Source organism: Pinus tabuliformis, chromosome 6 (assembly GCF_031772625.1).
Source record: "Pinus tabuliformis cultivar Carrire ecotype Pingquan chromosome 6, CPIR1, whole genome shotgun sequence".
Taxonomy (NCBI): Eukaryota; Viridiplantae; Streptophyta; class Pinopsida; order Pinales; family Pinaceae; genus Pinus; species Pinus tabuliformis.
The window spans coordinates 869,967,080-869,991,717 of record NC_142292.1 but is presented as its reverse complement, the minus strand read 5'-3'; the positions used below and the strand labels follow the sequence as shown (position 1 = coordinate 869,991,717).

At 38.8% G+C, this 24,638-nt stretch overlaps 1 protein-coding gene across 3 annotated transcripts in view; it reads left to right on the top strand.

Moving 5' to 3' along the window:
* Window positions 1-16,937, top strand: part of LOC149261654 (P-loop containing nucleoside triphosphate hydrolases superfamily protein) — a 407,150-nt gene extending 390,213 nt beyond the window's left edge. For all 3 annotated transcript variants that reach the window (XM_089422575.1, XM_089422571.1, XM_089422565.1), the window contains 2 exons: window positions 16,077-16,137; window positions 16,361-16,937. In XM_089422575.1, the coding sequence (XP_089278701.1) occupies window positions 16,077-16,137; window positions 16,361-16,543 (244 nt within the window). In that variant the 3' untranslated portion in view covers window positions 16,544-16,937. The remainder of the gene's footprint in view (window positions 1-16,076; window positions 16,138-16,360) is intronic.
* Window positions 16,938-24,638: the final 7,701 nt, after the last annotated feature.

Below are 24,638 nucleotides of genomic sequence, written 5' to 3'. Positions count from 1 at the left end.
CATATCTCGCATTTCTCTTAGATATCAAGGTGCAGGAAAGTAATCTTATGCCACCGCAAGTAGACAAGGACTAGGATAAAGAAGTCGCAATCAAGGAGGATCATACCTCAGGGATCCGCAATCAAGCATGGAGGAGAAACAGACTTGCACCTAAGGTTTGACTGCACCTTGTTTGGGGTGTAGGTGCAGTGATAATCTCGGCATAGTAAGAAACAGTCTTTGCATCAGATCTCGGTGGCAGTCGAGGCACATGGGATAGTTGTGATGTATCTCCTAGTAATGATGTAGTCTCGACATAATGAGAAGAGTGATCAAGAGTGAAAGGAATTACATTCTCAGCCTAGTATACAGATCTGTCACAACAAGCATATCACATGTAAAGATCTTGATGATCACGTGATGAATGAGGAGGCAGTATATAGATACATGTATACTAGATACCTGTAGGTGTTAGATCTTGGTTAAGATAAGGGATCTCGGATAGAGCGGCATACACTCTTGGCACTATTATCTCTGTTATCATTGTAGTCTTAATTGCAGTGGTGAAGATCATGATATTGCAGCAGTAGTGAAGATCATGGTATTGTTGTAGTTATGAAGTTAATGTTGTAGCAGAAGTGACAAAGATCACAATGATGGTGACCTCAATGATGGTACATCAATGATGATGTCAATGAAGGAGGAGCAAGGATGATCTCAGTAAAGTTGCAGCAGTAGTAAGTGCAGCAAAGATAATGATCTCAGCAGTGTCATGAAGAGGATTGATGTCTTGGTCTTGGAGAGGCAGATTGTGTCAAGGGTCATGGTCTTGGTATTCGTCAATGGAATCTCTATAAGAAGAATATACACGTGGGTTTTCCTCTCCAAGAGGGAGAGGTTTTGGCCCTAACAGAAAGCCAAATCATTTGTGTTCTTGTCTCTTTTGTTTTTGGTTGCAGTTTGATGAAGTAGTCAAATACATTAATAATGAATGGAACATCTAACTATGATAAATTGTTTAAAAACTTCACAAATTGTTATCATGTAATGAAGAATCAAGCTAATTTCTTTATGCCCTTAGGTTTTTCAACATCATCGTCATCCAAAAGGTGGAACGCGAGCCATCACTGAGTGGTGTTGGGGATCCATGAAGTACTCTCTACTATGGTGGAGTCCCATGGCTCTCAACGCTCACCCAAGTGCCAATGTGGCCCTCTGGAGCGCTTGGACCCCATATAGGGAGACCAAACCCCAAATGTAGACCCACCTACAATCCTGCTTAAGATCCAATGTGTTCCATTGTCCTCCAATACAACAAATTATTAGAATAATCAAGTAAAAGAACTTATAAATCATGGAATCAATGGGGCACTTCATAGTGGCATGCCCTTCCATAGTGGGCTTTGGCATGCACAAGTGTCTCCAGGCTCAATAAGGGGGTTAACCAAGGACCCTATTAAGTGGTTTCAACCTTTAAAAGGGGTGACATGTCCATGGCACATCCCTCAGGTGGTAGGTGGCATGAGATATAGTGATGGAACAGAGTGGGGATCAGGGGAATGCTCCAGGCCACATGTCATGGTACAAGGGTAGCTATGGTGAAGGAAGCCCACTCTTGTGTATATGAGTGTAGGAGGGAGCAAATCGTAGTAGATGAGTTACCTCGACCTTTGCTTTTCCACCCTTCTTCATATGCCTTTTGCCTTTGATTGATTTTTTTTCTTCACTACTTGGGGCTCCAGGGGATGAGAGCATGATGTGTAAAGTATAGCAGTGGATACCCCCTTTTAAGGTGGGGCATTTCATTTCCCACTGGGGGTGGGGAAAATCATGGGTTTCTTAATGTGGAGGGGGTTCATCTAAGGCCCATACAAACTGGGTGATGGCCATAAATAAGGGGTAGAGCTCATGTTTGGCTTTTGCCCACGTGCTAAATTTGTATGTCCCAACCATCTTTTGCATTCTATGGTACATTTCCTGTTGAGAGTGGCCAAATTATGCTTTTTTTTTTTTTAATTGCATCAACCTCAAGGGCATTGTTCCAGGTCCGACCCAAGGTTGTGGACGAGGGGAGGGGCAGGCTAAACCTATGTGGACCCAATGAACACATGTGGACCCAGATGGTAAAAGAGATGAATAGGGCTAAAATGAGCGGAGAGGAGTGATGTATATGGTGTCTGGAAGCGGGACCACACAACTAAAATTGGGACTTCCTATGTAGTGCCAACCCTAAAGCTATTGGCCAGTAATGGTGATCCCATGGGACTAGGATACAAGGCTAACCACCGAATCGGGCAGAGGAGACAAGAGCACAGACCTAGCCCACTCTTTCCGTCGAATCCCCCCACCAATCCATGCCCAAATGTGTCCATGATAAGTAAGGAAAATTACTCGACTATACCAATGAAAAGCCATACCTCTGAGGTCAGTAGGCCCACCTTCAAACATACGATCATAACAGATGAGCGAGGGACGACATGGCTAGCTCTTGTGGCAGAGATAATGACACATCGAGCTATTTGGTGGCTGTTGGCCAAGGATCATCTAGGATAAAAAATTTCTCCTATTCATACTACCCATAGGTGGTGGGTAACATCTGGCTCCAACAACATCGAGATTAGATAGTTGTTTTCCAATGCTCCTATGCAGATTTTTCCACTATGACAGCCACTTTGAATCGCTGGTAGTACACACAACTAGCAGAAAGTGTCTCTTAGGCTCAAGACTAATAAATACGACTTCCTCACCTCTGCTTCTTGTAATATTCTGACCCACAAAGTAAAACAATCCCACAGTACCCACACTCAGCAATAACTGGCACGATGTTGGTCTAGTATCCCTTCAAACACACCAGTAGACAAAGGTATGTCTCACGGCCTCAATTAGTTGAATCTCTAATCTGTCATGTCCAACAGTTCTCATCTTTTCGACAACCCAGATTGTAGAGGATAACTTGACAGTGAATTCAGCCTTCAATTAAATGACGATCTTCAGCCTGGAACATTGATTCAGATGACAATCTTGAACATCATGCCTCCCTGGACAGGGTGTTTATGTGCACGAATTTGTACATGTATTGTAGATCTTCCTCCAGTAACACTATCCAGAAATGGCTCAATGTACAGGTTATCAGTCCAACACTTGTAACTCCTTAATGACCGCTCTCTAGAGCTCTGCGTACAAAGGGAAGGATGAATCCATGAGTGTGTCAACACAAATAGCAGCCATCGCTTGCTCTGAACTGTTAATAACTACTTGCCATGTAACACGTCCCTACAGCTAGCGTGCGTCGTGTAGTATTCCTAATTGGAAATATTAAGTGATTAACAAAACATGCACTATAACATTAGTTAAAATTTCAACACATGAACAAGAAATTAAAACACCAGAGGAAAATACACTAAATTCTGAATCTTTTTATTAATTTTAGAGCCAATAAGAGTACATATAAGTTGGAAAAGAGGAACCTGGGCTTGCTACAACAAGGAAAGCAAAACCCAGGTTGTAATCTTGCTACTCAAGTGCTAGAAGGTCTCGTCTCAAAACTCTGAGTTGGCCCAGAAATTTTTTGCTCTTGCTGCTAGAAATAGATTGGGAAACTGGCCTCGAATTTGCTCAGAAAATTCTGAAGTTTGAGTTGGTCCCCTCTCTCAGCAAGCCCAACAAAACCTAGAAATGGTTTGGCCCCAATCCAAGCAATCCTGGAACCCCTCAAGAAGTGCGTAGTCCTCCTTTGGCCAGAAATTCGCACTCTCTGGAAAAGCTATGCAATTTAGGTGCCAATTCTTACTGAAGGCACCACCAAAATATCCCACTTAAATGCCTAAACTAGTCTCCAATTCCACACTAACCCAACTCCTCCAAGGCCTGTGCAAGCCCAGCCATGTACCCTCTGTGCAGCTTCATGAAATAAAATATCGAATTGTAGGATTGCCAAAGTTTTGGCTTGCAGATCACCCTGAAATCTTCAGCAGAAAGCAAGACAAAACACTCCCGAAATTCCCAGAATCTGACACCCACTACAACTATCTCCTCCAAGGGGTGTGAATTCCTCTACTACATCCTAGCCACACACAAAACAATCTGTAGGACCCCTGCAATCAGCTCCAAAGTGGCTCCAAGGTGTATCAATTGACTCTCCTAGGGTGACACTCGAGGTTCACCAAAGAGAGAGTTGGAATTTCCGCCCGGAAATCCCTTGTGCTAAGCAGCACGATGTTGACTTGGCTGAGCAGCTCAAGCAATTAGTTTAGTTATCAAATATTCAAAAGGCCCCAAATGGTGGCCCTCGCCTTCTATTTATGCTTGTTTCCCTTCTCCTCCCCTTGTGGGACCCATTCTCCACTAGTTCGTTTCCCTCTTCTTTCTCTCTCCATAAGTGCATGTTGCCTAAGGGAGTGTGTATTCCCTTGGTGTGTGGCCCCCACAACCCAACAAGAAATCAATATCTCCCTTTCTCTTAAGTCAAAAATGAAAAATTGTTGCCAAAGTCAAAATTGATAAAAAATGTGATGCCTCCTAAGTAGCTTAGGAAATCGGCGATATTACACAGTGAATGAACCAAAAATCGTGCTCTTTAGGAAATAAATTCAGCCACAGGCACAGGGATTATTGTGGTCCAAAACCATACATAAACTTGTTCTCAACAAGCAAGAATACGACCCAAAAATAATGGCTCCTCCAGTAACCAAAATAAGGTGTCTCGATCGCGCTTCACCCTCAACGAAACTCAACCTAAGTGAGGAAATTGTCCAACCAGAACAAGAGAAAACTCAAACTCTATATATGCTTCATCATATAACAAATTCAGCCCTCAGAGCACAACCCTCACTCAACAACGAACAAACCAGAAATTGTGCCACATGAAAGTAATGGGACTGTTCATGGGCTACAAGAGAGACTCGTTCTTCCTTTCCTACAAACTTGACTTCAGTTTAGGTCCAATTTCGAAATCTAGTGAGGATCGTCATTCAGAACACTTGATCAGAGGAAGAATTGCGGTCACGAAATTTTAAATATTCTCCTTGAAACCTTTGCGGCTTGCCAAATAATTAAACGTGCAGGGCGATAATAAAACTTTGGCCCTTTTCAATTTCAAAATGATATTTGATTAAATACGGCCCTTGAGAAAATTATAATCTTTCATTCTTTAATTTGTCGTACAATTATTATGTAGGCGACATTTGTTGATCATTTCTTAAGGATGCGACAATTGATAAATAGATCAAGTCAAGGTGTTCCTCAACAACGATTTGGCTTTTTTGGCAAAAGAATTTGGCACCTTCAAAATAAACCCTTGAACTTGGCTTCAAAAATAACCCACGAATTGCTCTGCAATAAAAACCCAGGCTGGCAGGAAATCCGGGCTCTGTTACCACTGTAATATCCCAAATGAAAAATATGTTGGCAAATTCTCAGAATTTAACTCAACAAATGCATCATACAAAATTTCCATTTATTTAACAGAACATTGTCATGTAAAAATGTAGCAAATAGAGTACTACAAAATAATAAGATGAGCAAGAATAATCTCAGCTTTTATTATAATATATAAACTGGGGTTTACATGTTGGTACAACCAATATAGCTAACATGGAAAGCTGACTTCAAGAAATTGCTCCAATAATTCTTAAAATTTAATCTAAGGCTCCTCACACCAAACACATAAAAACCCATAAATAGTTTGGCTTAACTCCAAGCCAAGGTCAAACCCACCAAGTGGTGTGAATAACCCAGTTTTCCACTGCTAAAGGAATGTTGATTCCCAGCCCGAATACTGCCCGGAAAATTCTGAAACTTCAACCACGGACTTCTCTCATAAAACCCAGAAAACTCCAGAAAAATCTTGGGAAAATTTCAGTTGACCTTGTAAGCCCCAATTAGTGCAAATTCCCCTATCTGCCCAACTCTGCGCACTGCTCCAAATAAGATAAATTCATAACACAATGCTTCAGTCCTGCAAACCCACTGCGAAATCACCGACTCAAATAAGAGAAAGCCCCTACAAAACCTTTGCCAAATAGATTAAGAAAGTTAACCCTCGAACTTGGCTGTTTTATTCTTTAAGAACAATATGACAACTTTCATTTTAACCCACAGCTGGCCAAAATCATGCTTTGAATTTGTAAGAATTTCCTTCTGCAACAGATTGTCGTAACATTGGTTTCTTCAAAGTTAACCTATAGAAAAATATACTCCGACAAATAGAATTTGACACCTTCAAAATAAACCCTCGAACAATCTGTAATTGAAATTGAAACCCTCCTGGTTGGCAGGGAAAGCCAGCGTTGACTGCAAACACATAGTTAGATTCACGTCCTCTATAGGAGAGCTCATCCTCTATGTAGACATAGCTTTTGCCATGGTTGTAGAAACCGGAATTGGGTTTTGAACTGGCCCACTTATCAAATTGGGGTTCAAACCAGAACCAAATCAAACTGGACTCAATGCACTGAAATTGAAAATAAATAAAATGATTTATTTTTAAGATTTCAAACTATGATTCCAAATCATTAGAGACAAAATATGAAAAGTTTGATAAACTATATACCATGTAAGGGTGCATATATCAAAATGGCACTGAGTACAATACATATCATCAACAAAATACATAATCAATAAGGTTCGAAATGGCCTCTAGAATCCAAAACCAATGCTACAACTCAAGCTACTAGGCCATTGGCTTACTACAAGTCAAGCTACTAGGCCATTGGCCTACTACAAATCACTGATCAATATGACTACTCATCAAATTCATCACAACTACTAGACATGGGATCATCACTAAGAGCTACATAAACATCATCTGGCTCAAAGTCTGAGGACTCCTTAAACTCCTCTGTAAGCTCAGTAGCAGCACTAGCGGTAACACTAGGCCTAGCAGAACTAGAAGCACGAGTTAGCTGACCTGCACAACTAGTGCTTTCCTCACTATGTGCCATGCTTGGTGGTTCACTTCCTTCAGCTGTTGGTTCAACTACCAAATTTGCATAGGGATCAGCCCCACCTCCCCCTCTACCAACTCCATGACATCAATATCAATGACCATGTGCGCATTTAATGACCTAGACCGGTTTTTAGTTGAAATGGCAGGTTTGGACTAGTTAGGTACCAAACTAGCTAGTTTGGTGTCTAACTGGTACCAAACAGTCCCCAAACCAGGTTTGTTGGCTAGTTCGATGTTTGGACTTCGCTACCCTGTCGGTTTGACCCATTACCAGTCCAAACTGGCTGGTTTTTAAAACTATGGGTTCTGCTAGTGTCATGTCCCTTCTCAAACACATTTGTAACAGGGTGCCGCTACACAATTTTGCACAATTTTGGCTAAGGAAGAAAACCCATCATTTTCGACTTAGGGACTTAGGAGGCAATTTGACTTAATTTGGTTGCTAGTGGAATGTGGGGGCCACCCACATCGGAATTCGAATTGGCCCATTCGAATAGCTTGGAGGGAAAGTCGAATATGTGGATGAAGGGGCCCACATTAGGCCAGTGAGGCCCAAGGAATTATAAGGAGGGAGCAACTCTCATTTTGGGATTCATTCATACATCTTGCAAACAAAATCACTTGACTATTCACTCTGCTGTTTAGCTGAGTCAATCGATTGTTTAGCCACGAATCTCTCAAGCAGCAGATTTAACCTCTACTTCGGGGGACCATATGTGCCTGCCCTAGAGAGGCAGTTCTACAAGGATTTTAGGAGTTCCGAGGCAGTGACATAGCACCACAAACCAATGCAAAGCAAGGAGTGTGTATTCCTCAGCAGCCAAGAAACACAGAGGGAGATTGAGGCAAACAGAGATCTAATTGCTTGTCCGGGAGTTGGGGAGTTGGGTTTTACAGCCAGCTAAGCCAACATTCCAGCAATTCGAGCTGTTGGGCTAGGGGACAGCGCAAAGGCCACAACAGATTTTTGTGGTACTTGGGAGCAGTTGAGTTGGGCCAAGAGATCATCCAGGGAGTCAGGGATTGGATAGCACGGGTGAACTCAGCATTTTGGAGAAGTTTTCAGGTGGATTTATAGGCAGTTTCCAGCAAGTCGAAATTGGCAGCTAGAGTTGAGGTGAGGCTCCAAGGGGGTCGAAAATCAGAAGTCTAAACTAGCGAAAATCCTTTCTGGGTTTTTGACAAGGATCCCAAATATAAAGTTTCATAATTTTCTGAGCACCAGAGGTGGGGTTTTAAGCCGTATCTTTGCAGCAGACAATGTAGAATTGTTGGGGATTGAATAGTGCCTTTGGGGGTCGATTTTGGGAAGTCCAAATTGGGCCAAACCATTTATGGGTTTTTGTGGGTTTTGGCCAAGGAGTCCAGGGTTAAAAGCATATAAATTTCTGGGTAGTTTTAGTGCACCTTCCAACCATTCGAACTTCAGTAGAGCAGTAGTTTTTGGGCAGCGCAGTACAGATTGGTGCAACAACTGAGCAGCCTTCAGCTCAGCCATTTTCCTACTTGGATTTGATCCTTCTTATCCTTACAGACAAGCCCAGATGCACCATTCCATCATCTATTGTATTTGACTTGTAGAAATATAATAAAATAGCTCAGAAGTTCTCCATTTGTAGCTTTTATATGGGTGTTTGCTGAATATTTCGTTTTTGTAATTTGTTGCATGTATTATTTTCTTGTTATCACTTGTATTCCTATTAAGGATCATTACAGTGGTATCAGAGCATGATCTTGGCCCAGTTGTGGGAAATTAGCCAGAAGATCATAGAAGCTTTGGGTATGAGTGCATAGTGATGGGTGAAATTGGAGACAAACCCATGGCTCAAGGGAAATCTAGTATGCAGAAATTCTACAGTAGAATTCATTGGGACGATGAGAGGTTGGCCTAGTTGAGGGTGACAGACCAAACCCATCCTCACCCTTACAACAAAGACGTTAGAGGTGAGCAGGCCGTGGGGGTGCAACCATCTACATCATGTGGGGAAAGTCGACCAGATCAGGGCACCAGATCTCCTGAAAAGGAGCAAATAGGACAAAGATAGTTAGAGGGTGAGACCAAGGGGCACTTTTGCTGGTGGAGACCTGGCTTTAGATATCAGGAGCCTGAGGAGGAGGTTGAGCATGATGCTGAGAGCCCACAGGATGGTGAGGAGCACATCGATATACCCGGTGTGGCGCAGGAGTCACCTTTATTAGAGACCTCTTTGATAGCCCCAATTGACACCTTGGTGGAGAGGATAGAGCCTACTCGCATAGAGCCATTTGTTGAGGGGGTGCCATCCCTAGACGAGATGCCAACAATTGCTGAGGTATTTGGAGCCGTGATCAAGTTTACAAGTGGTAGATGCCCATGACAATTCCATCAATTTCAGGCCGACCTTCTAGCATTAAAAATGAAGGCCGCGTTAGTGCGAGAGGCGATTCTGTGGCAGAATGAGGAGCTGGAGAGCATGAGAGTGGTTTGTGCCAAGTCCACGACCAAATTGACTCACGTTGGGGAGTAGTGGGATTCCCTACTGGTGCAGCTAGTGTGCACGTTGGAGCATGAGAGCAGCCCTCTTTGGGCATACATAGATGGGGATGGCAACACTGTTAGGTTCCCTTGGCCCATTGGACAGAGGAAGACAGAGCTACCTAGTTAGATTGTATGTATTGACCAGGATAGCGAGATGAGACGACCTAAGTTGCACAAGGTGCAACACCCGCATGTTGGGGTTGTTCTATGTGCGGGAGTTTGTGCATTTGATCCCTCTCTTGGGGTTGGGTGGCGAGAGATTCTGAGTTGGTACTCAGTGGAGTGGACTATGGAGATGGTAGTGGATCTAGGTGGAGCTCAACAGGGGTTTCCAGGCACTGGGGATGCTAGAAGCCCTGATTGGCATTGGGATCCCGGAGGGACCACCTATCATTTCCCATGTATGCTGGTTGACTACAACTGGGATGGTGCAGTTGACCTAGCAGTTGAGCATGCACATTCGCTAGGGGAGTCTCGGTCAGCACTAGTGGTCGACCAGTTTATGGACAGACTCTTTTGGTTTTCTTGGTATGGCATTTGTACATGGGATCACTGGGTGATCAACATACTCTGGCAGGAGTTTGTCGAAGGAGGTGGCATTGGCAAGCCACCAGACGGTGCCTTGCATGGAGCTGGGGGCTCTTCACTTTTGTGTGGGGCACAGAGGACGCAGAGGAGCGGAGCAGTGGTGGCATCACTGTTGACACATAGGGAGAGTCACTTCTCAGATCCCTCAAGGGGGATTTGGAGGGAAGATCCATTCATCGACAGGGATAATGATGCGATGGTGGAGGTGATGATACTGATCGGGTGTGGCCTGACACGTAGAGACATAGCTCTAGGCCATCATATCCAGGGATGTGTGGGAGCATCTAGTGTTGAGCAGTGGTCTACAGGTGGGCATGGAGATGCATGGTGGTGTGTTGTAGTGTGTTGGACTACGTTGTGGAGTGGGAGTGCCTCACATTGCAGTGAGTACATGCAGGGAGTGACAGGTGTAGTGACATAGGTAGGAAGCAGGACGGTACAGGATGGCATAGTTGTAGCCGAGGGTATCCAGCAGTGTACAGGGGTAGGCCGCGGTGTATAGTGGCATGTCCAAGAGTACTGGGATGATCAGTGGTATGCAAAGGCATATGGTGCTGCACAACGAGGTCTTGGAGTGTTGCCTCCAGGGACACCCATGGATGAAGATACTGGGCATACCTTTGGGTGTAGTTCACCCAGGATCGATGGGGACACAGATGAGCGATACTTGATGGTATCCACGGGGACTCACACGCCTGACCCTCTTCTACATCACTTACAGGAACGGGCGATCTGGTTGTTGTCCTTTGACACTCTGGGCACGAGCAGCAGGGGACGGGGAGCTCACCCAAGATATTTGGATGACACTTGGTGCGATAGAGGGGAGACTTCTCAGTGGGGGCATTGAGTCGGTGTGCGAGTTGACAACCACAGGTCGAGGGATGAGGTGATCACCGACAGGAATGGCATATCATTCATCATTGATCCTATGCCTAGGGAGCTAATCACAGGGGAGACATGTTTCACTCTTTCCATAGGGCATGTCTAGACCATGCATGAGCAGAGGATACCGTGTACGGCTGAGATAGTTGTCCAGTATGTATCTGGGTTCCCGACATTGTATCGACACATTCTCCAGGGGGCAGGTAGCCGAACCAGTGGCGATGGTTGGCAGGAGTAGGATGGATCTGCATACACTGAGTCGATTGCGCGTATCAGATACCCATCTATTGGTTGCATTCAGGGGGTAGCTATTTGGCACACGTGGTTTCCTTACACAGTGCCAGGGACCGGACAGTTTAGCATGCCTCAAATTAGTTCATGATGTATGGAGCCTATATATGGGTGGCATGCAGGGACTAGAGATGAGGGCCAAAGGGATTCCATCAGTTGTCAGGGCTATGCCGCAGTAGGTTTGCCTATGGGATGCAGGGATTTAGTTGATCGATAGATCACTCGTGATGAGCGGAGTCGTGGCAAAGAGTGATATAGTTCGCTCTTGGGATGACACATGGGGGTTCACAGAGGGTTTCATCATATGGGGAGGCAGACATTCTCTATTGTTGCATAGGTTCGGAGTTAGATTTGGATGGGTAGGCCTTGGTGCCATGGAGATGCCCAGGCAGGATGTGTCTCACCTCTTTCAGTGTTCCACCATTGAGTTCCAAGAGAGGAGTATACTATCTGCACACAATGGGGAGTATGACATAGTCAGAGTAGCGCAACGTCAGCATGGTGGCACCACTCTGGAACTGGCAGGGAATTGGGGCATCACAACTCAATAACCTTTAGGGATGTGTCGACGATTGCAGGGGAAGATTATACAAATCTTCCATTGGACTTTAGTGAGTCACTGATGGAGCAAGGGACTTTTGGTACTTGCACTGGGCAGGATAGTGAGTGGAGCAAGGGGAGCTTTATGTTGGATAGGATGGCCTAGGATCCTGGTATTGAAGGATTCTTTCATATCAGGACAGTGCTGAGATCATGGACGATTCAGTGGCACATCTAGGACCCTGGCACATGTTGCAATGACAGTGGGGAGCAACAGTTAGAGAGGATGCTCGTTCAGGCATTGCTTGAGGACAAGCAATTTTTGGAGTGTTGGAAGAACTTGTCGGATGAGGATGCCACCTGGGAGGGTGAGCACATATTGGAGCACCCATCTTTGAGGTTGCTTGAAGGCAAGCAACATTTGGGAGGGGAGGCTTGTCATGTCTTTTCTCAAACACATTTGTAACAGGGTACTACTACACAATTTTGTACAATTTTGGCGAAGGAAGAGAACCCATCATTTTCGACTTAGGGACTTGCGAGGCAATTCAACATAATTTGGTTGCTAGTGGAATGTGGGAGCCCACCCACATGGGAATTCGAATTGGCCCATTCGAATAGCTTGGAGGGAAAGGCGAATATGTGGAAGGAGGGGCCCACATGAGGCCAGGGAGGCCCAAGGAGTTATAAGGAGAGAGCAGCTTTCATTTTGGGATTCATTCATACATCTTGCAAACAAAATCACTTCACGGTTCACTCTGTTGTTTCGCTAAGTCAACCGGCTGTTTAGTCACGAATCTCTCAAGCAGGAGATTCAACCTCTACTTCGGGGGACCATCTATGCCCGCCCTAGAGAGGCAGTTTTACAAGGATTTCAGGAATTTCGGGGCAGTTACATAGCACCGCCAACCGATGCAGAGCAAGGAGTGCGTATCCCTGGGAAGCTTGGAAACACGCAGAGGGAGATTGAGGCAAGCAAAGATCTGATTGCTTGTTCGAGAGTTGGGGAGCTGAGGTAGCAGCATTAGACCAGTGTTTTTGTTGGGTTTTACAACCAACATTCTAGCAATTCGAATTGTTGAGCTATGGGACAGTGCAGAGGTCACGCAACAGATTTTCATGGTATTTGGGACTCGGGAGCAGTTGAGTTGGGCCAAGATATCATTTGGGGAGTCAGGGATTGGATAGCACAGGTGAACTCAGCATTTTGGAGAAGTTTTCAGGTAGATTTACAAGGAGTTTCCAGCAAGTCGAAATTGGCAGCTAGAGTTGAGGTGAGGTTCTAAGGAGGTCGAAAATCAGAAGTCTAAACCAGCGAAAATCCTTTTTGGGTTTTTGACAAGGATCCCAAATGTAATTATTCATAATTTTCTGAGCAATGGAGGTGGGGTTCTAAGCCGTATATTTGCAGCAGTGAGTGTAGAATTGCTCCGGATTGTTTAGGGGGCGATTTTGGGAAGTCCAAATTGGGCCAAACCATTTTTGGGTTTTGGCCAAGGAGTACAGAGTTTTAAAGCATATAAATTTATGGGTAGTTTCAGTGCACCTTCCAGCCATTCGAACTTCAATAAAGCAGCAGTTTCTGGGCAGCGCAATGCAGATTGGTGCAGCAGCTGGGCAGCCTTCAGCTCAGCCATTTTCCTACCTGGGTTTGGTCCTTCTTGTCCTTTCAGACAAGCGCAAGTGCACCATTCCATCATCTATTGTATTTGACTTGCAAAAATATAATAAAATGGCTCAGAAGTTCTCCATTTGCACAACTTTTATATGGGTGTTTGCTGAATATTTCATTTTTGTAATTTGCTGCATGTATTATTTGCTTGTTATCGCTTGTATTCCTATTAAGGATCATTTTCATTACAGCTAGTCTCGTAGAGGTTCACAAGACATTTGACCCTGTTGGTTAAGTCATATTTGCATTTTGTGAGAGGGATCACACATTAGAATTTTACGTGGGGAAGAATTGACCCATCATTCAATAAAGGCAGGATGGATCATGGTATACTACAAACACACCATTGAGGGTGACAATCTATGCACTTAATCCTATATGGATATGTGGAGAGGCTTGGGTGAATGCCTTGGCTTGCTATTGGAAGGTAAAAGAGGGGCTTTGATAAGCTATTGCAAAAAGTTCACTGTTCATGACATTAGAGTTCTTCGACAATAGTTCCATCATTTGTAGATACCAGTGGAGGTCCTGATGATTGACTTAATCTAAGAGACCCTGAATGGATAGTGGAGGATGTATGGGGATGGAACTCCGAAGGTCCAATAGCTTAATATTCAACTATCTCAGACTACTAGTTCCTCTGTTGCTAAGAAATTGGTCCACCTACAGCTATCAAGGGGAACGTTCTTCCTCTAGAAGAACTGGCTCTCCTTGCATCTTCAATATCCAAGGCTTCCTGCATCTTTGAAGGGACTCACAACTCATGAGATCTCAATCCAAAGGTGGCAGATTATTGGATGGGTGCATAGCTGTAGTGGGTTTTGACTGGGATGTTACTGATAATTTTTGGTGATACAGAAGAGTCTACCAGCAGCTCTGAGGCCAGCATTCGTACGAATCAAATTGAAAAATTGTTTCAACTCGGAGAAGCAGAAGATGAAACCTAGGCTATTTAAGCCTGGCCAGTTGCTCCTTGTGTTTGTTCCTTTTTAGGTTGTTGCATCATATATCTATGGAGTACAAATTATGGGTTTTTTTTTTTTTTTTGGATCATGTCACATGATGTAGGGATGTATCATTGTATTTTCATTGAGATTTACTAATGAGAGAGGCAATGTTTCAATGATTTCGAATATTATAATTGGATGTGTGATGGGGCATTAGGGGCCCTAGGAGATGTTGGGTGTTCCCTGTGGTATTGGGGGAAGTCCCATCATCTACTTTTGAAGGGGACAACCCCTGCCACAGGAGACGTTCTGAATTGCACCTATCCCATCCCATTCCCTGCAAATCAAGGACTTTAGGGGATTCACTGGACCCAACTCCCTTAACCTATTACATTAGAAATGCAAAGGATGCATCCACAACCGTGGAGGATGTAATGGAACACTATTGAGGAAACAGAGTACACTAACCAAGTTTTAGTTGTGACACCTGCTTATTTCCAGATGAAGACAGTGACAATAAAGAGAAGTTGACGGCCAAGTAAACTGCCCCATTATATTGCAGTATATTTGTCGTACCTTTATATGGATTCCACATGCTTTAGGCTAGAAAAGAGATTCTGCTGTGTGGTAGACCACCCGTTTAATGTGTACATGATTCAGGCAATTAAGTTATTCACGGCAACTGATATAAGCATTTGAGCGCCCAAAAAAGCTGTTTAGGTTTATGTGCCAAGTTGCCATGGCTTATATGATATTGATGTAGTCGAGTAGATTATCCTTAACCACAACCACGAAGCAGGTGTTTATGAAGGTTCCTTGTGAAATATGAATACTATCCATTATATAGTGAAGGTTATAAAACAAGAATGTGGGTGTAAGTTCTTCCGAAGTTTTCATGTTGCTTTTGTAGCTCAGTCCTTAGTTGGGAATTTGACGTCTTTTGCAAATAGCTTTTTGTTCTGCTTGCCAATGTGGATGGATAGAGTGTTTGGTAAAATTATTATCCTGTCTCTCGAAGTTAGTTTTGAAGAGTTGATTGTGCTGGTAGATAATTTCAACTTATAATTAAACAGCCTCTAATCAGTGAAGCCCCACCATCCACTGGCTGTATCTTTCGCTGGTCTGTCTTCCAAGCCATTTTCAAATCTGTTACTCCGTTACCAAACTTGTCAAGATAAGTAGAAATTTGCTAAGACTGGCTGATGAAATTTGAGCTTCAATGAATTTGGACCCGCACTGAACAATACGGATCGGGATGATATTTGGTTAAACGTTTTTAATTTAAAATATGAAATGAAATCAGAGGTTTGAATTTTAATATTTTCTGCAACGTGTGCAGTTGTTGATAACTTCATCTGGATGGTTATCCAATTTTACCTAATGTGAGAGATTTGTTATGAAAGAGTGACTATGTCCCTTTTGACATTCTGATTTCTCAAAACCATGACTCTAAAATTAATATGTTTTACTACAAGATGAATCCTTTGGGCAATAAACAGATTGGACTTTGGCATCTAATGTACTATGTTTCAAGAGTGTAGTGCTTCAAAATCTGACGAGCACTCTAAATCTTTAGCCTCACAATAGTTATGTTTTATAACATAGGAAACACCATATTGATATAATCGAATTTAGCTTTAAGCATTTATTTACCAACCTGTTGTTTATATTTTTTCTGCTGCTAAATGGATTAGTTCCATGAATTCTTAACAGTATGTCAGGGCGTGACTTGAGGGACATTTGTCAACACGCTGAACGTCGTTGGGCCTCAAAGGTACCTGAATCTTGCTATAATCAAATATGTGTGCTCTCACTTTTTAATATGCAGTCTAAGAGAGCTATATATTGTCTTAGATAAATTTCATCTTATTAACTCCGACTAAATTTTGGTCATTGTAATCAGCATCTTACAGTCTCTTTGACCTACTTTGTGGTCATTAGTTGTGGTCATTAGCTAGACATAAATATAATTATCTTATTTTATATCTACTGTGCAGCTTATTAGAGGCCAAGCAGGTGAACCATCAACACATGGCCTCCCACCAATTCAAGAATACATCGAGTGTGCTCAGAAAAGGCGACGGACTGTACATAGACAGCATGATGATGGTCAAAAAATCATGAGAGATGCTGGAAATACTGGTCCTCGAATGAAAAAATGGCCATCTGTGATGGTCTAGACAGTATAATGAGAGATGCCTAAACAGGCAATGGTGTCATGTACATTAAGTGAAAATAAATTTCCAGTGCAAGAGAGAATCCTGATGCGGGATATTGTACATTAGACTGGTATTTTTTTATGAAAAGAATACAATGGTTTAATATGTGTGCACTAGACTGTCCTGAAAGAGTTCTTAGGGAGAAGTTACGTCCATAATGATGCAGCAGTTCAGTGCCGCACACTCATCACAGAACAAATACCGCTGGATATTTTGAAAAAACAGTAAATGTCACATTATTGTCCTCCCTGTATAAATAGTACGTTCCATTCATCAATCATGGGAGGGTGGATCAGCCAAATAATTGAATCATTTCAAGGTTTAATGAATACATCTAACATTACCTGCAGTTTTCTATGGGAAAACTTTAATAGTGCTTTCATTTTCCGTTTTGTTTCTTCAGTGCAACCATTGCGATTGATTTCAACGAGGTTTCTTCATTTTCTTATTCAATTCCCCAGGGTGAGCAAAGTGTAATGCATATCTTGTTTTTTTTTCAAATTTAATGCACTTGATTAATTTCTGCAATTTGAGTGTGTTGTCATCATAGCACTGCAATACTCAAAACGTAGTTTCATTTTTTTGTTATCCTCTGCAAGCAGTTTTCACTGTGTCCAGCTTTGTTTCACCCATGTTAGAGGCTATGGTACTTGTTATCTAAGGGAAAATAAACAATAGGTAATTTCTTAGTAAGGCATGTCTCCAATGGTCCCATGAAACCATATTTATTGTGATTAACTTCCTCAACACTATTAGCACTAATTACCTCATTACAATCTTAGATTTTACATGCATTAGGATAGTTAAAATTTTGGACCTAGTATGGATTTACACTACATTGCCAATCTCATCTCAAAAACACATATCAAGCATTGTCATTTCTAGTTATAACTAAATTGTGCATGTTTTTATTTTTTCAAATTACACATGCACATTATGAATGAACTACTTTTCTCATGTTATCCATAATGCATTATCATTTTCCTCAATGGTTGGGGAAAAAGAGGGTTTCAACTATGATATGTAATAATATTGGATGGACGTTGGATATTATTAGTTTATGTAATGTGTCAAAGTTCATTTAAGGTTCTCCATATGCCATATGTATGGTCAATTTAGGATTATGTGTCCCCCAAACCAAACCTACCAAGATAGACATAGTAACCCTACCAAGCTAGATTCATTGACCAGGTAAGTCGATGTATGTATTAGCCCCTCTTACCTAAGACGAGGGAAGCCCAAGACCTTATATACTCATCTTGAGGGGCATGGCTCTTCCGTTGGTCGAGCGGCCTTACGGCTCCTTGTTATGGTGGTAGTTATATATGAGCATGTGGTAGTTTAGGTTCAGCGAGTTTCATTTTACTTATTTCTTTTTTACTTAATTTGGGGGGCAAATAAGGCCCCGATCAGATCGATCGGGTCATGTAGGAACAAGGTTCAAATCTCTCGGTCTGTTAGGATGCCTCAGCTGCATACATCACTGCACTTCCACTTGACACCTCAACCCATCCATACAGAATCAAAGAGTTATTTCTGGTGGAAGAAGATTACTAGTTCGTAAGAACTCTTCCTTTTTTTTTCATGTTATCTGCCGAGGTAAAAAATATTTTGGAGGAAAAATGATTTAGTCTCAAACTTATTTGAATATAGCGGATAACAGTGGAGCCCGAAAAATAATGTGTATTCGAGTTCTAGGAGCAAGTAATCGTAAATGCTCATGAATCGCTTAGGAGGTACAGCTATAGATAGACCGGGATGGGACTGGGTCAACCAACCCTTACTGGTTCTGGCGCTTGCTCTGTTGCCCTCATATTTGGTGGTTATAATGAAATGGGATCAATTGGTTCAAGGTAAGCTACTGACCCTGCTGCTCGATATCGTTTTTTGGGGAGGCGGGGGACATGCTTTTCGCCAATTCTAAGGTAATATGGAAATCTTCCATTTTGTCTTTCACAAAAGGATCAAACTCAGTAGGAATACGTTCAACAAGGTAATCTAAAAGAAACTAGTGTCCCCTTCCTTTATCCCTGAGCTCCAGCGAATAAGCTGCTATAAGTTGTCTCCTTTGAAAGAAAGAAGCACTATTCCATTCAACTCTTATTTCTGCCTTATTTACGAACCTAATTAGTATGAGACTTAGGGATTGGGGAATTTGATGGGTTCATTAGCCCTTTCCTTAGAACTTGAATCATCACAAACAGGTGGATTGTGTGGAAGCAGGGGGTCCACGCGCAGGAGCCGGGTGTGGAGGATATGTGGTGGGAGAAACTGTAAAGTTGTTAAAAGAAAGGAGTTGCTTGCTACCGAAGACATTGTGGAAGAGAGGATAGTAGCTAACAAACATGAAGACTTTTTGGCAAAGGTGGTAAAAGGAACAATGGACAATAAGATTTTTTTAAAGGTAGGTTAATTTCTAAGAAACCTACTTCCAATATTGTTGATAAGATTTTACAAGAAACATTTAGAGTTAAGGGGGTTCTTGCTAGTGCGAAATAAAGAATAAATGGAGAGATGAGTTAGATATATTAAAAAATATATATTTATAAATTTCATTTTTTTTACATTATTAAATGAATAAAGAAATTTCATTCTTTTTAGTATTATAGTACATTTTTATGAAATACAAGATTAAATACAATAATTATATATAAAAAAATTAAATTAGATTAAGAATTTTGAATTGTGATATTGGAAAAATTATAAAAATAATTTATTCTAAATTATTTTAAAAAAATCCAATATTATATTTTATTAACATTTTCTATAAATATATAACCACATTATAACTATATAATATACAATATTTTTTAACGCTTAAATCATAATATATCATTAATTTATATATATATATATATATATATATATATATATATATATAGATATATATTAATTAATTAATTAATTTTTCATATTTAAAATATAAAAAATAAATTTAATTTTTATTAAGAAATATTACTTAATAAAAAATATTACTTTATAAAAATTCTCAAGGTCTTATTATTAACAAATTACAAATATCTAAATAAAAAGGTCTATCTCATAAAGATAAATATAAATTTTTACTTTATAAAAAGGTCATTCTTAATAAAGTAAATATTAAATTTATACTATAAAAATATTTAAAATTTAAATTATTATTTATAACAATATATTCCTATTGTTATATTAAATTATAAAAAAAGGTCTCTCATAAAGATGAATATAATTTTTTACTTTATAAAAATATCATTCTTAATAAAGTAAATAGTAAATTTATACTATAAAAATATTTAAAATTTAAATTATTATTTATAACAATATATTCCTATTGTTATATTAAATTATAAATAATATATATCTAATTAAATATTTAAAATTGATAATTAAAAAAATTCTATAATTCAAACAATAATTTAATGGATTCATAATATGCAAATATTCACAAGTTGAATGGTTGTTTATATTTATATTAATATATTAATATATTAAAATATATATTAAGTAACAAAACATGTGTATTTCTAAAGAAATATAATTGATGTCCAGGAGGTTGTGGGTGAAACACTATATGTAGTGTATTTTAGTGTGTGCAAGGAACACATACATAGAAATTGTGAAAGATACAAAGATTGGAGATATGTTTATAGATTTTTTGGTTATGCCATCAATAAATAAATTGGTGGACAGTACATATAAAATGTTAAGGAATTTTTTTAGGGAGTGAAGTAAGTAAATGATGATATAGGAGATTATAGAAAGAAAAAATCCCTTAAGAAATAGATTTGGAATTTTTAAAATGAAAATGACATAAACTCAAGTGACATGTATGGCATGTTGAGGCCATACAAAAAGGTTAAATGAGTTATGGTTAGAAAATAAGCTATAAAATATTTAAAAAAGGAAGAAAGATATTCGAATTTTAGTAGTGGAAACATGTTTAACAAATATTTTCTTCAAAATGTGGATAGGAATGTTAATAAATATGCTAGAAGTGGCATGGAAAGTATAAACCAAAATGATATCATGTGATTTTTCTTCAATTTACTCCTTTTAAATACTATCATGTTGGAGAACCATGACCACAACTTCTCATTGGTAGGAATGTAATGAACATAAGATGTGATGGGAAGGTTATTTATAAGAAATCATGGTACAAGATACATAATATTCCTCAAAGCATATTTTGTAACTATTGTTAGTAGTTCAATTAAGGACATAGGAAAAACTATTTGGTAACTATTGTTTGTAACGATGTGTTGGTGTTAGTATTTAACTACAGTAAAAACTTATTCAATAATAAATAATTATATGCAAACATATATTATCACAATAATAGGGATCCATATTAATTTTAGTTAAATGTGATCACTTCTAATTGATAATAGTTGATTGTAGTGAAACGTAGTTAGCATTTTTACTATAACAAGAATGAATTAAAACATATTAGCACACAAAAATAGAATAGAAGATTACTCTATAAGCATGACTAGAGATAACTTTTCCATAATAGATGTTGTGTAATAATTCAATTGAAAATGAAAAACTATGCTAACTCATTCACGTAGTAAATTGAAATCAAGATTTAAGAAATAGATTTCAATGATTGTACAAAGCTAATGAAGATGTTAGTGTAGTATATTATAATGCATATGATGTATGCGCTCTCAAATGATTTCCATTTGTTATATAATTATATGTCCAAATACATAACCGTCAAGACACTATCAAACCATTGGGTACACAAGTTATATCCAAAATTCATATGAATAGAACAAATCATCCTACATATGTGTATGCCAACACCAACTGTATAAATACATAATTATCAAGTAATTATCAAGTCGTTAGATACACAAATTATCTCCCAAATATATATCAACAAAACAAATAATCCTACAAAACTTTCTACAAAACAAAATTCTAAAATTCAAATAAATACATAAAATATCACATAAATACATAAAATATCACATAAGTAACTACAACACAATATATTGAATTTTCATAGAAACTTTTATGAAGCTTTTAACTGACCATTTATCTTAATTTAATTTATGCTCAATTAAAAATTAATATTTTTATTAAAAAACATAAAATTCTTTAAGTTTTAAATAAATAATATATTTTCTAACAAAATTTCCTAAAATAAAAATAGAATCATTACTGAAAAATACTATGTTAAATATGATTATCTACTAAGAAGTAATGCTACATTATTTAAAAACAATATATTTAAAAACAATAAAATTAAATGAATAAACATATTATAAAACAAAATTCCCTTGTTAATATGTATAGATAGATATATCATGTAATTTAGATTATAATATTAATAAACATATTATAAAACAAAATTCCCTTGTTAATATGTATAGATAGATATATCATGTAATTTAGATTATAATATTAATATGCACAAATAGATGCCCCTTATGCATTTTAGATTAGAATAGGGTACCCCTTATGCATTTTAGATTAGAATAGGGTAGTAATATGTGATTGTGTTTATAGGTAGATACCTCTTAGGTAACTATTTGTGATACACTAATTGGTGATTTTGTATAGTAATTTTTTTTATTTATTTTGTATATATTGTAAGAGTCTTGTATTTTTAAAGACATATTAAACAATAGTTAATGTAGATAGAGAGAATCAAGTAATGGATAAGAAAATTAGGTTGAATACACCATATACATGGCTTTGTGATTGAAATAATTTAGTGTCTTGAAAAGTAAGTTATATAATTTTATATTAGTTATTTTATATTATATTTAATTAAAAATATAATTGAAAAACTATAATATGGAAAATGAAAACATAATATTTTTATTTTTTTTTCCGAAGGTGGTAAAACCTATCAACTCAGGTGTCAAACCAACAGTGAGGACAGCCATCTCTGGCTGCTATCCGCGAATGCTGGGTTTGACTCATCACTGTTAAATAGGAAAACCACGCCACCTGGCATAACCCTGCTGGTGGTCCGTAATCGGGAGCAGGCTCTCACTCCTGCCAGATGCCTCTGGGTCTTGGGCCGTTAACCTGTTTCCTTACGTCCGAGGAAGACGAGCTCTTAGCCAAGCAGAAGCAGTTTTACGGCATACTCCAGGCCGTGGATGAATATATATGGTTAATGAAAAAGTAATATAATATTTTTTTATTAATATATGATATTTAACGAAATTATGAATTAAAATAATATTATATAGTTATGAGTGTTATAAAGGTGTTATTAGAAAATTATTAAGTTTGTTTTTTAAGAATTTTTAGCTAGTAAGAATTTTGGGAGACTGAGAATCAATGTGGTCAAAATGCAACTTGGGTCTAGCTCATTAACCTCTCTAAGAGACAGCCTATGGAATTTAGGGTTCTTGACTAATTCGAGAAATAGTTTCAAATGAATCATTTTAAGATTTTTGCTTTAATTTTTTCATTTGGAAAAAAATCATATCATGAAATTTTCAAGATACTAAGGAAACATAGAAAAGTATTTTTCATAAAACTTTCAGTTTTAAATAACTATATTTTATGAGATATATCCTATGGAAAAAATACTTTTAGAAAAACATATAAATATCGTCATTAAAACATATACAATATTCACCATGCATGGAACTTATAAAAAAATGTTTGTGCTAAAAACTAGGGTTTTCACTGGTGGTTTTCTTATGGTGGCTTTCTATGGTTTTCAATGGTGGTTTTAAGCAATAGTTTTCAATGGTGGTTTTTTTGGTGTTTTTCCTTCAGTGGTTTTATTTAAAATTAATTAATTTATTAATAAATTAACAATTTTTCTATATGCAAGCAGAAAAAAATAGAAGAAGCATACAATGGAAAAAAACCTACCTTGGTCACTAGACATTTTGTAGTTGTTTCTATGGTCTGTGCACTTCTTAGTTGAGCTTTGGCTAGTTGGATCGGTCTTTTGGCTCCTCGATCGAGTTATTTTTCTGCTTGGTCAAGCAATGATATCCACAGTCTATCCAAAAAATGTCTGTGCAGACCGCAAAAAGGAATTTAAAGAAATTAAATAGGCTCGATTGAGCAACTGTAGGCTTGTTCAAGCATTTTTTTAAATAATCCACGCCATTACGTTTTGGTGGGAATTTTGAAAAAAAAGTTCGATCGAACTAGTAGCTCGATCAAATGCCTACATAACCACAAGTTACATAGGAGCTCAATCAAGGGCTAAAATATTTCTCAATCGAGCACTTAAAAAGTGCTCGTTCGAGATGCTTATGTTCACCTCCCACCCCTCATTCTTGCCAAAAAAATGTAACCAACCTCTGTGGGTTCACCCATATATAAATGCATAAATAAAAAATACAATATGTGTGTGTGTGTTTAACATAAAAAAATTTACGCACACACACACACACATAGCCTCGAGGGTTAGGTCAATTGGTCGAGCCCTTGTTGTTATAGAACCTTTGTTATTGATAGGTCACGATATCAATTCTCTCGACACTCTCTGGGTCAGGCTCCATGGTTGAGTCAACATGAAGTGACCCCTTTAGATGGATCTTCCTAGTACAAATATTCCATGGACGTAGTAGTCACCGATCTTTGAGGTCCATGTACCATAATAGAATCTTTTTAATTTAATTCTTTTTTTTTTTTTTTTTTTTTATGTGTTTGTTTTTTATTATTTTAATAAAATAACAAAAAAACTAATAAAAAACAAACACATAATATAAAAAAAATTAAATTAAAATTAAATTAAATTATTTTAATGTGTTGTTGCACAAAGAAGTAATATCGTGGCGTTGGTAAAATACACAGTTTGAAAATGGTGAGGCATACTTTCAAATCCTGTTCAGGCTCCAACCTTCATCAAAACCTGCAATCTATATTGTGCAAATTGTGCCAAAGTTCTGGTTGTTGGTTCAATAAAAATCGATTTGTAGAATGACCAGCTAATAGGTCAAGTCAGTGGACCGTTCCCGTTTCTAGGCACGCAGAAGATATTGAATTGAAAGAAAATATTTTAGTGGTGTATTAACAATCCAACACATTGGTGCAATGGTTGGGTTGTTGGGATTAAAATGCAAAGATCATGAGGTCAATCTCAGATCTT